A 12,619-nucleotide genomic window follows, 5' to 3' on the forward strand; every position below is an offset into this window, starting at 1 on the left:
GAATTAGAGATTTCCTGACAATTTTTCTTAAAGAATGACTCAAAGCGATTACTGGATTAGCAAAATAGTTGGCGATTCATTTAATAGTTGAATCAATTAATCTTTGCAGCCCTAATTGAAATGCATTGATTACAGTCTGAAATAACAGAATTTTAATATGACTCAACATGGAGCTTCATTAGGACGTCAGATCCGAAGCCAGCATGCACTTAGGAAACTGGGTTACAGTAATCTACAGTTTTCTTGGTTCTTGGTTCTTGGTTTCCATACTAGGGGTAGAGAATAACAGAACCTTATATATTTCTCCAGACAGATTTCTCCTGGAGAAATACTTCTCTTATTTGCTGCATATCTGCACAGAGTTTACAGTAACCAGATTGCTACTTTGATGACCTGCATAACCTGATTTCTCAGAGTAAACTTGTGTGTGTAAATGTACTTTTTTTCTTTTTTTTTACAGCTTTTAACATGTGACCAATGTCAAACAGATGCACAAGTGGTTGAAGTGGAGATGTTGGCTGGATTGGTGAATACTGAGCTACATCCTATAGTGTAGTTTTTTTGCCTATCATCATTTTATCTACAGACATTCATCGGACACAAGAAAAGTTTTTTTTTGTTTCAACTGAATAACTTGATCAGTAGATTACCAATAGCTTGATCTCTGTAGATTAACAATTATTTTGTTATTCTTTAGATTGAAATGCCAGAATATACATTCCATATTCATCCAAGGAGGACAAAAATGGAAGTGTAAGCATGTTGAATGTATAACATGGGTTACTGATTGGACTAAAGGACATGTTTTATCCTCTTTACTTGGGGGCAGAAAGTGTTGACCTTTGAGCTCATTGTTCCAGTACTTGTGAGTGCCACTTCCCCTGCTGTACCAGTCTCCCTCTGCAGCTACAATCATTACTCTCTCACTAAAGTACAAAACATAGTTTGTCTTATCATAGCCATTAAAAATACTTTACAGACATTTTACTGTTCGTTCCTGTAAAGCATACAGTAAACTGTTTAGTATGTGTTATTTACATTGAGTATTCGTTCAGGTATAACAGTAAGGAGGGGATATGGCTCTGTGTGTCTGTGTGTGTATGTGTGTCGTATTTGCTAGGAGTCTGCTCCCTGCATGATTTGTACAGTGTATGTATTGCTGTGCCTTTATGTGATGTGTGGGTATGTAAGCGATCTGTCCCTTTTGTTTGTACAAGTGTGTGTGTAAATTCCCGGTGCGGCTCTTCTGTATGCCACTGCCATGTTGTGTGTTATCGCTTCATTACATGTGCGAACATCTCTTTCCTCTGCGAGTGTGTTGGGAGTTAAGTGTGTGCATGTGTCTGCATGCATGTTTCATTCTTTACATCTCTTTGTGACACACATCACTACTGTGTGTGTGTGTGTGTGTGTGTGTGTGTGTGTGTGTGTGTTTAGGAGGACATGCCGTTGACCAGGCTCCTCAGCTGTTTGACCACAGTCTCTATCAGTTTCTGTTTGTCTCTGTCGTTCTTCCTGAACTGAGAGAAGATGTTGTTCTTCTTACTGGTGTCCTTCATCCTGGACAGAGACAGGGACAGAGACAAAAAGTCAAACAAATGTTTTCTCTCAGCAGTGTGCTCACTTGCTTGCTGCTCTTTATGGGATTATTAATATTTGTGTTTGATTGGTTACTTTTCCATCAGTGACATCAGACACTGATATATCAGAATTACATTTGCATTGGAAGGATGAACAATTTCTCAATTGGTGGAGATGGAAGACTTTTCTTTTGCACATGGAAAGTTAGGGCACATTTAGGGTGCTTAACACCTAACCTGTGTGGTTCAGTTAAAACAAACTCTGGTGCGTTTGCCCGTTTAGTTCGCTACGTTTGGGCTGATGTGAAAGTTGGCAATCAAACTCTGGTGTGGAGTAAACGCCGTCTGAAAAGGAGGCTCTCAGTCTGCTTCGAAGCAGGCTCTGGTGCGGTTCATTTGTGGTTTGAAAGCAAAACGAACCAGCCACAGGATTTTAAGAGGATATATATTAGATTAGACAGACTTTATTGATCCCAAATTGGGAAATTTCAGTGCTACAGCAGCAAAGTATCAGACACACAGCACACATGCAGAATATAGAAGAAATAATAAATAGGATAGAATCCAAGAACAACTATTCATAAAAATCAAGAAAAAAAAAAAATACAAAGGAAAGAATCTACAAATGTATATACAAGTTGGGAATAAAAATTACTACTTCAATAGTATTTATAAAGATGTAAGTAAAACCTATGTTTGCGCAAGTTGCACTTAGTGCAGTATTGTGATGCATATCAGTCTTATCTAACACTTAGTGATGAAGTTGTATTATATATATGATTTCAGTAGTAACTCAAAAGCTAAACTACTATTACATCTATCTGACAGCGAACTCTTAATAAAGCGGTCATCCAATCTGTATAACAATAAATGACCTATATACAAGATCATTCTGTAATCATGGTTTGTTGCCATGTGAGTGCAGGGATTTTCCTGATGAGAGTGAAAAAGAGTTAAACATTTTCAAATGATGCAATATCATTTCATCATCAGTGTCAACCTTTTGCCTCATGAACAAGTTCTCTGTTCAGCTTTGGGAGACACAATTCTGTGTACAGATGCTTGAACATGTTTTTTTAAGCTGCACTTAAGGCTCAGTGGGAAGGCTTACTAGCCTTATCACTGGGATCTGGGCTCAAGATGCTAGGCTTTAAAACAGAGCTCATGCAGTTCAAACCATGAGCCACTAGACAAGTTTTTAACAAGTTTTCCAGTTTAACCCAAATATGTGCACACAACTATGGTTAAGTAAGGTGGGGCAAGGTTCAAGCAGGAAACCACAAAAAATTGCATGGATGTTTATTATGCGTAAATTTATAAAAAAATGGCATTTAACCTTAACACACACACACACACACACACACACACACACACACACACACACACACACACACACATATATATATATATATATATATATATATATATATATATATATATATATATATATGTATATATAGTAAGTCACTATTGTGCTGAGCTAAAGAGGAGCCAAACTCTATACTGTGAATGAGGTAGAACCAGAGATGATCGGAGCATGCATGAAGAAAACCAAATTACAGCAGCGAGGAAGCTGCACCTACCCCCTGTAGACTCTGAGGAACAGCAGTTAGCAGCAGCAGAAAGACAGCAGAGAGAAGAAGATTTAGAGAAACAGAAAAGCAAAAATTAGGGCTGCACCTGAATATTCGACTATTCCCAAGTTGGGTAGATATGCAGTTTTTAATTTTGGGATTTTTTTTCTCCCTCAATACCGTAGAATGACAGAATCCTTAACATTGAATGCCTTTCATTAAACTTAAAGACAAGTGTTGCAGCGCAATGATTTCATTTCAGCTCAGTGTGAGTCTTCACTGCATTTTGCTGTCATTTATTTCTCCCCTGCTTGCACACATACTCGGTGCAGAGTGAGAGAAAACAGCAGTGACGACTCGCTGCAAATATTAGCTGCTCTGTTTCAACAATGTTAAAGTTTTAGTGTGTAACTTTTTGATATTAATAATTAATTAATTAATTAAAACATTCAAGCCATTGCCAAATGAGTTGCTACAAAGCTAATTCAGACTATCAGCTCCACACAACACTCTCTGGATTTCTCAGTGTGACTATGTTCAGAAGATTGTGGCGTCCGGAGACTTTGCTACGCAGAGAGTCCATTATGTTTTTTAATCCTCCGTGTCCTCCTTGGCTACTAGCAACTGTGTGGTGGTGGTGGTGGGGTCACGAAAGGCTTGTATCATGTGGACGCGCCGACAGTTTGGTTGTCATTACTTAGCAACATGGTCTCATGGCAGTTTGTGATATTGTCACGTTATTTTTAATCTATTGATTTGTGTACAAGAACACGTTTTTTTCGTGGTGGCCAGCACGAAATGGGAACCATCTATACGGATGTTGGGTTTAGGAAAAGATGAACGGGGGAAGCAAACGTCACACCCCGGGACACGGTACGCGGATTTTCGGCATTTCATACTACTCACTACCGTAGTCGTGCTGTGATCACGAAATATGCTTCCCATTGAAATACATTACTTTACATTTTCGTGCTGGCCACCACGAAAAAAACGAGAAAAACATGCCTGTGTACACAAATCAATAGATTAAATAACGTGACCATTTCACAAACTGCCGTGAGACTGGGTTGTACTTAGAATTCCTCATGGGGGAGACAGAAACTATGCTCTATAGCTTTAAGCTGAGCAAACGTGCATGTAGGCTTCACTGTGGTGTTTTTAGCCGCTGGCTATAACAAGTGTTGGGAGTAACGTGTTAAAGTAACGCAATTAGAAAAATGTATTACTTTTTGCTGTAACACAGTAATATAACGCATTACTGATACAATTTCGTTAATATTATACTCAGTACAATCTCAGTAACGCGAGTCACAACGCATTTAACCCAAAATTAAGTGGAGTTTATGTTTTTTTAAGAATTCACCAACACCGCGAAACATTTCAGCACAGATATAAAAAAGTGCGTGAGTGTCATTTCCTGTTGCTGGAGTTTGATGGTTGAGATGACTGCAGAGACTGATTCTACATTTCAGAGATGGATATAGAGCCTACTCCAATTATTTTCAGGAGTTATAGAGCTGCGTTAAAGCGAGGTGCTGTCCTGTCACTGAGACAGTACAGACAACAGGTAACGGTACGTCAGCGCGGACAGCGCTGTGTCCAAGCAGCTGACAGATATAAAAATGTCGGGAATTAACTTTTAGGCTTTCTACATGTAAATATTAGCATTAGATTTTATCAGCGGTGGAAAGTAACTATACTGTACTTCAATTAGAGTTTAGATTCTTGGCCCAAGCCCGAGCCCGACCCGAGCTCGACCGGATCTCAGGTCGGGCTCGGGCCGTTATTTTCCGCCACATCCTCGGGCCGGGACCCTTGATCAAGCAATTTTTATTTATTTTTTTATCCATTACCTTATTATCCCATTTGGTTGGGGAGATAGCTATGCCATAATCAGAAATATTATAAATATATATATATAGGCTATATAAAAGTAAAAAATGTGTACAAAAGTTAGGCTGCAGTTACAAAATGCAGCACATGTCATGCGCGGAGTCTCCTCCTCTCGCACGCATCACACCGGGAACTTGAAGATGTAAAGAAAAAAAGAAAAACAGGAGAATTACCTTTGAGCAAGTGTGGAGGAAAGTCGGAGGTATGGAAGCAGTTTAAACAAGTCGTGGGCAGTGACAACAATATGTTGTTCATCATTGTTTCTTTTTTTTTACGTTTCTTCATTCAGATCCACTTGCGATCCGTTCCATTCTAAACAAACAGCGCAGTTTACAGGCTTCGTCCTTGTTGCATTATTCTAAACAGATTTCTGCAGTTCAAACAACTCTGAATTGTAGTTGAGAACATCAGTTATAACGGCCCACGTATTAAAAAAATGTCGGGTTTAAATCGGGCTCGGGCTCATAATTACAGTTAATGTTTCGGGCCGGGCCGGGCTCGGACACAACGTGCTCGGGCTCGGGCAGGTTCGGGCTTGATTTTTTGGGCCGATCTAAGCTCTAACTTCAATACAACTGTAAGGTGGCCTTCTTTTAATTGAGTATTCTCATTTTCTCCTACTTTATAGGCCTACTTCTACTCCACTACAATTCAGAGTCAAGAAGGCTATTGTACATTTGACTTAACTATTTAATTTATACCTTACTTTGCAGATTCAGATTAATAATACAAAATATTATGAATAAATGATGATGTATTAAATTGGATAAAGATGAGACTTTGTTGATCCCGTGGTGAAATTCACAAGCTACCTGCCAAGTCATACCTCCGCCATTATTTTGGTGAAAGTAACTCAAAAGTGTAAAGCATTACAATTCAATTCAATTTCAATTCAATTCAATTTCAATTCAATTTTATTTATAGTATCAAATCATAACAAGAGTTATCTCGAGACACTTTACAGATAGAGTAGGTCTAGACCACACTCTATAAAGCCCCAACAATTCAGACACAGTAATATTGTAATATAACTAATTACTCTCAAATGACAGTAACAAGTAATAACTTGCAGGAGCCGCAATGCGCCCGGAACGCAGCGCATACGCGCCCGATGGAAAATATCGGTTATGCAAACAAATGTTCTGGTGAAGCTGCTTCTGTGTTATTAAATGGATCTCTATTTCTATTTTCAATTTGTGCGTTAAACAAAAAGAAGTGGAAACGCTGGAAATTTTATTAAAAAATGTTGAAATTCTCATTGAATTTGCACAACATTTGGATGGAAACTTGATAGCTGTTAAGTCAAAAATCCTAGCATTAATACTGAAAAGATGTTTTAGGTTCAAAAGAAGTTTTTGCCAAATTTGTTTCTGGGTGGCACTTAATTTACTCTACCAGCACACCCACATCCTAAACCTCACTCATGCACAAATTGGACCTTTAAAAAGTGATGTTGAAATATTGCATACAGGTCCGCAATATCTGATCCACTCACTTCTCCAGTAGAGCCAGGGCAGTGGCTGGGTTCACTCTCAGGTATTTGTTGGTTGGTTGGCCATAGTCTGCCAGGTAAGTTGACCAGTCCCACACCATGAACAGATCCAGGAGCTATAAAACACACAGAGACATACAACAGAACCTCACTTCAGAGAATCTCAGAGGAAGATTTTGTGGTGTTTTTTTTGCTTTTATTTAGGGCTCTCCTTTATTTAGAACAGCTGAGGAGAGACAGGAAATGGGGGAGAGAGAGGGGGGGTGACACCCAGCAAAGGGCCTCAGGTCGAATTTGAACACGGGCCGCTGGCAAGGCCTGAGCCTACATGGAAGATTGAGGCTGGCAGCATGTGAGTTTGGTTGGGGAAGGTTATGAAGAGACTGACGTGATATTGTTCACATACAAATCCTACAGCATGTTAGGTGTGGCAGATTGACTACAGAGTTTTAGACAGGACTGTTTGGGAGGCAGTCAAATGCTCCATCCAAAGGAGAACATAAACAATTTTGTGAAAACTGTAAACTCAGTGAGTTCTACAAAATTATGTCAAAATTAAGAATATATGTTAATGTATATATTTGTAAGATTTACACTACTGTTCAAACATTTGTAATCAGCTGTTATATTGATGTTTTTTCTTCTTCTACACTAAGTACAACCCTTGTGAACCATGCGCCTGGCGCATTGACCCTTTTTTCTGCCGTCAAACTAGCAAAAGTCGATTCGTACACACCCTAAACGCACCTGCGCCAGGCGATTCACGCTGTGCGCTTAGATCGTTAAAATAGGGCCCTTTGTCAGGGGATTCCAAACTTTTGAATGGTCATGTATATTAGAAACGGAAACTCATTAGATACGTGATGCTGTTTTGCCCTTAGAAGCTTAGAATTGATATCACGATTCTCTGCCACGATTTTTTTCTCACAAAGTGTAATGTTTATTGCACACATGAACCATGACAAAACTAAACAAATTGGCAGTACCAAACATAGATTTTTTTTGGCACCTAGAGCACATTGATCATCACCACGAGCCTGTAAACACAGAGGCTTCAATGAAGAGAAGGGAGAGTATTGCAGCGCTTGGGAGCGCTTTAAAACCTATTTTATACAGTCTATGTTTAAAACTCACGGAAGAAAGTCGTAGCGTTTGTGATGCAGTCGGCTCGTAAAATTAAATAATAATCTGAGTCATAAAAAAAAAAAAAAAAAAAAAAATCGAAGTTATTTAAAAATGTAATCGTGAACAGGGTGAATCGAGATCACAATTTTATAACGATTAATTGTGCAGGCCTAACGAAAATTGTCGCAAAACGTTTGAATAATAGTTTGCATGTAGGCAGTAGTAGCATTATAAAATGCATTATTAACTGCACAACATCTACAACAAGGTCAGAAACGGATATAATTCGTAAGCAATAGTACTGACTGGTAGCCAAGGCTGATGTTATGCGTTTCCTTCCGGATAAGGGTCACGTGATGGGGATCAGGGAAGGACACGTCGTGACTGATAAGAGCCAATCAGGAAGGGAACGCGTCTCCGTTTCCATCCGTCCAGAGTAAAATGGGGTCTGCAGCATTTTCAAATGTCTCAGTTTAAGGGGTTTGAAAACACCGGAGTAGTGTAGACTAGGGCTACTCGATTATGAAAAAAAAAAAAAAAAATCATAACCATGATTATTGAATTGAATGCAATTACTGAGTTAAAAAACTGTAAAAAAAAAAAAAAAGAAAAAAAAAAAAGTTAAACAAATCAACAGTGAAAACTGTCAACTGTGAGTTTTCCCTTTTATACTTTTCATTCAGAACACAAGACAAAATAAAAGTTTACTTGCAAAAACATTATGTGCAAAATAATTGCTTTTCTCAATTATTGTTTTTGGGATCATTAGGAGCCAGATTCAAATTTTGATTAATTCCACAGCCCTAGTGTGGACACTAGGCATAAATGTAGCAAAAGTTATGCATTTAAAAACAAAAATGTTTCAGTGTGGATGTAGCCTTAGATTGACAAGAATAGAACAGAATCGATTGGCTGAGAGGACAGAAGTCAGCGTCACCATCTCCTGTAAGGTTACAGTAATCCTGAAACACTGCCGTAGATACCCTGCCCATGCAGTTGTTACAGAAACTGTGAACATGTGTCTTTTGCATCAAAACCGAGCGGAGTGAGAGCTGTGTTAAAGCCAGGTCAGGAGCAGGGTCAGATAATGTGATGATGGTAAACATTTGTGTGTGCTGTAGGGCTGCACAATATATAGGTTTTTTTTTTAATCGCAATATTAACTGCCGCAATAAACATATCGCGAAAGGCTCATTCATCATTCATGCATTATTGCACACTCTCACTTTATTGTCTGTTATGCTCCATTGCATAGTGGCGGAGGGGTGTATTGTACTGCATTACTGCCCTACTACTTACACGTTACATTGCACAAACTATTTATTGATTCAATATTAGACCTGTATTTTTGGTAGATTCTTTACTGTATTTTGTATGTTTATATTTTGCGTAGTTAATGTGTAACTTGTCTTGCACGTTTATGCTTTGTCATGGCTAGGTCCTCATTGCAAATGAGAATTAGTTCTCAATCGGCCTAACTAAAGGTTAAATAAATAAATAAAAGTAGTTTTACAGTAGAAAACTGAACTTTAAACTAGAACTGTCAATCTTTTTTAGTGCTGCCTTTTTTAATTCAATTCAATGTTCAATGTGTTCAATGAAAGAATGTTGGAAATGATTTCCTTTCATTTGTTGTAAATTCAACAAGCTATTTGGAATTTGGAGTAATATCGCGATATTCAACAATGTTATAGCATATCGCATGTGTTCCTCATATGGTGCAGCCCTAGTATCCTGGGTGAGAAAAGAAAAGACAGAAGAGTGAGAGCTGCAGAAAGAAGGGAGGGGGGTTCTGCTGTTTAACATGATGAGAGTTAAGTGAGAACAGGAACATTTAAAATGACCCCCCAACGACCCCTGGTTAACCTGATGGAGATGGACCCCCCCCACCACACACACACACACACACACACACACACACACACACACACACACACACACACACACACACACACACACACACACACAGTGTATGCTAATGTCATAGGGTGAAACAGCTGGGTGTTTGGGTCATGTTGAAAGAGCAGTGAAAGAACAGCTTAGTGATAATAGCATTATTCAGCTGACTGAGAGACTCCGACACAGAGAGAGGCTTAGCAACAATGGCATTATTCTCACCTTGAGCTAGGTGATGAGCCAATGGCAGCCATCTTAATCTGACACTCGCCGAACAATCAGCAGGATCTAACTGATTTAGCTCCAGCTGGTTACAACTTGGTCCTATCAGTTATGATAACGGAGTTCTGTGCACACAGTTTTCCTGTGTAGTGAGGTTTCAGGTGCGCTCACCACAGCCCGACGCATCCTGGGTTACAATACCAATATTCCTCAAATGTGATACATGATATGACAACAATATATCATCCACTAGTCATTTTTTAACACAAACCATAACCATGAGCCATGTAAATAAGGATCCCTTAAATTTGGTTATTAAAGAATTGTGATAAAGATATGTAGAGAACGGGACATTTCAGTATAACAATAAACTTGTCAGTGCTCTCTAGTGGACAAACTATGTAATGGAGACCGTTTCTAAATAACCTCAATCGTATCTTTGGCATTTCTCTACTGACATTTCTTGTTTTTTCCTGGCTGACAAATGCACCTTCACCTATATAGCCGTCATACAATGCTGATGATATCCGCCTGCTAGCAGGGCTCTGATGCTCACGTTCAGTGGTTTAGATCACCTGGACTAACTGCTGTCTTGTCAACAACCTGATCGTCTGACTGTTTCTTGCCTTTATCAAATTCAGTGATGCTACTTTACTGACTACCAAATCATCATAACTGATAAAAGCCATGGCCAAACCAACGAAAACAAAAAGCCAAGCTGGAAGTCATGTTAAATTAAAACACAGCCAGATCAATGTGAAGTTTTGCGGCTTGGAGTAAATGTGCCGGCGTTTCCTTTTGTTCAACTTTGGACACAAAAATCTGATGATGATAAATCAGTAAAATATTTGAATCGTGTGTTGTCAAAGCTGTGAGGATGTTTTCCTTCTATGCATGTGTTTTGTTCGCAGTGTGCAGTAAATCATCTAGGATAGGCTGTTTACTTGTCAAAATAATGCAGCCTGCAGAGGCTAATTACCCCACAACAGAACTTTCTCAATATCCAAGCCCATCCAGGAGAATCTCATTCACACCACTCCACTCTGTCAGATACATCTGACAGATGACCCCATATGTAGTGAAGACAACAATCAGTGTAATCTGGTAGGATTCTGCTGGGCGAGCTGAGTCATGTTATCATATTAGTGAAATAGTAAACACTTCTGGGAAATATTCAGCTTTTGGCTTCAGAGGCATAGAGAGAGACAGGCTGTGTGTGTGTGTGTGTGTGTGTGTGTGTGTGTGTGTGTGTGTGTGTGTGGAGCACAGTCAATGGTCACTGTGGAAAGGCCGACTAATAAAAGTACTGGAAAAGATCTACTGGGAGTCTTTATGTTGAATTTTTGCTCCAAATTCCAAAGACTGCCTCGCAATAGCTGTTTGCAGCTTTGGGTAGTGATTGAAATATTGGGATTGCGGACACAAGTGCGGGCAAAATAGTTTTTTTAGGGGGGCTGGGTACACCATTAGAGATAGGGTGTGAAGGCCTTCCTTGCGCAGCGTGCTGCCACCACAACCTTAGATCTGGATAACCAGCGGGAAATTGGTGATTAGCATAAACTGCAAGTTTGGGAATATGATGAGACATGTTGAACATACTCTGTTACATCATTTTATATTTGGTATTTTCCCAATAAAAGTTGAGCTATATTTGCTATGGGCCCAGAACTCAAACCACCAAATGGTTTCATTAAAGGTGCTGTAGGTAGGATTGTGAAGATCCAGGACATCAACAACTTCTCAGTCCCCTCCCCCTACAAGGGAGAATGAATGCGTGTGCATGAGCAGTGATTGACACACAGTTAGACACCCCCCCTGGCCCTGATTGGTGCATCTGTACAGGGAGCTGTGGATTTTTGCAAATCACACTACAGGCTGTAGGTGGTGCCATAGGAGCCAGATTTGTTTTAATGACCTGCTTCACGTAGTTCTACTGGAACATAGGGTCAGTTTCAGCAGATATGACAGAAAGTAAGATTTATAAGTCTTACCTACTGCACCTTTAAAATTGAAATGAGAATATACCGTTGAATTCCACTAAAGTTCTTTATTTGTGCAGATGGACGGTTAAGCATGACAAGAAGACTGAAGCTAATTTGAAGTTCCTTTGAAAGATACTTTGTATTTACATGAAAAAGCATTTTCCCTCCACTGTTTCCCCTAACGTGCAGATGTCCACCGGACGCATGACCAGAATGTCTTGCAGCTCTTCTGCTGGAGCAGCTTGCATCTCTGAAGCCCAACTTTCCCTTGTAAATGTATATAAATGCCTGTATTTATTGGCAATTGACATGGAATTACTATATATGACATTCATTTGTTATTGACTTTGTCTTTATGTACTACTAGCACAACTAATTATGTCTGTTTGTCACTTATCCTCTGTGAAGCATGAAAAGGGATGCTATAGTTTTCCTTCTGCTAATATACACTATTATAAGACGGCGTTCTGCATATAGTCATTAAAACAAGTTAAAAACAGCCACAAAGTATCTGTAACTACCATCAATTTGAAATGAGCTACAAATGTGTTTTCAATATGCTGTAAAACACAAACAATGCTGAAAAAGTAACTCAATACAATAAACAATATTGGAAATGTTTTTTTTCTGAAGAACAGATTGCTTCATTTTCAAAACACTTTCACTAAACATTAGAGCTGCAACCAAGAAGTGACGGAGCTGCATCCAGTTGATGTCCAGGGTTAGGCTGAGGTGAATGTTTATGATTAACAGAAAGAGCCTGAGTGGAAGAAAAAGAGAATGAGGTGTGTGTGTGTGTGTGTGTGTGATTTCCCAAAAGGATGGTGTTGGATAAATCATCGTCCCTGTGACATT

General features: G+C 39.2%; 1 protein-coding gene across 8 annotated transcripts in view; it reads right to left on the reverse strand.

Annotated features, from left to right (window-relative positions):
* Positions 1–453: 453 nt before the first annotated feature.
* exoc6 (exocyst complex component 6) overlaps positions 454–12,619 on the reverse strand; it is a 98,957-nt gene continuing 86,791 nt past the window's right edge. For 4 of the 8 annotated variants that reach the window (XM_031323935.2, XM_031323937.2, XM_031323942.2 and 1 more), the window contains 3 exons: positions 6,543–6,655; positions 3,164–3,175; positions 454–1,560 (listed from right to left, as the gene is read on the reverse strand). In XM_031323935.2, coding sequence (XP_031179795.1) covers positions 1,434–1,560; positions 3,164–3,175; positions 6,543–6,655 — 252 coding nt within the window. In that variant the 3' untranslated portion in view covers positions 454–1,433. The remainder of the gene's footprint in view (positions 1,561–3,163; positions 3,176–6,542; positions 6,656–12,619) is intronic. The other 4 variants (XM_031323938.2, XM_031323936.2, XM_031323940.2 and 1 more) reach the window with 1 other exon arrangement.

The sequence above is a fragment of the Sander lucioperca genome, chromosome 22 (assembly GCF_008315115.2).
Source record: "Sander lucioperca isolate FBNREF2018 chromosome 22, SLUC_FBN_1.2, whole genome shotgun sequence".
In the NCBI taxonomy this organism is placed as follows: Eukaryota; Metazoa; Chordata; class Actinopteri; order Perciformes; family Percidae; genus Sander; species Sander lucioperca.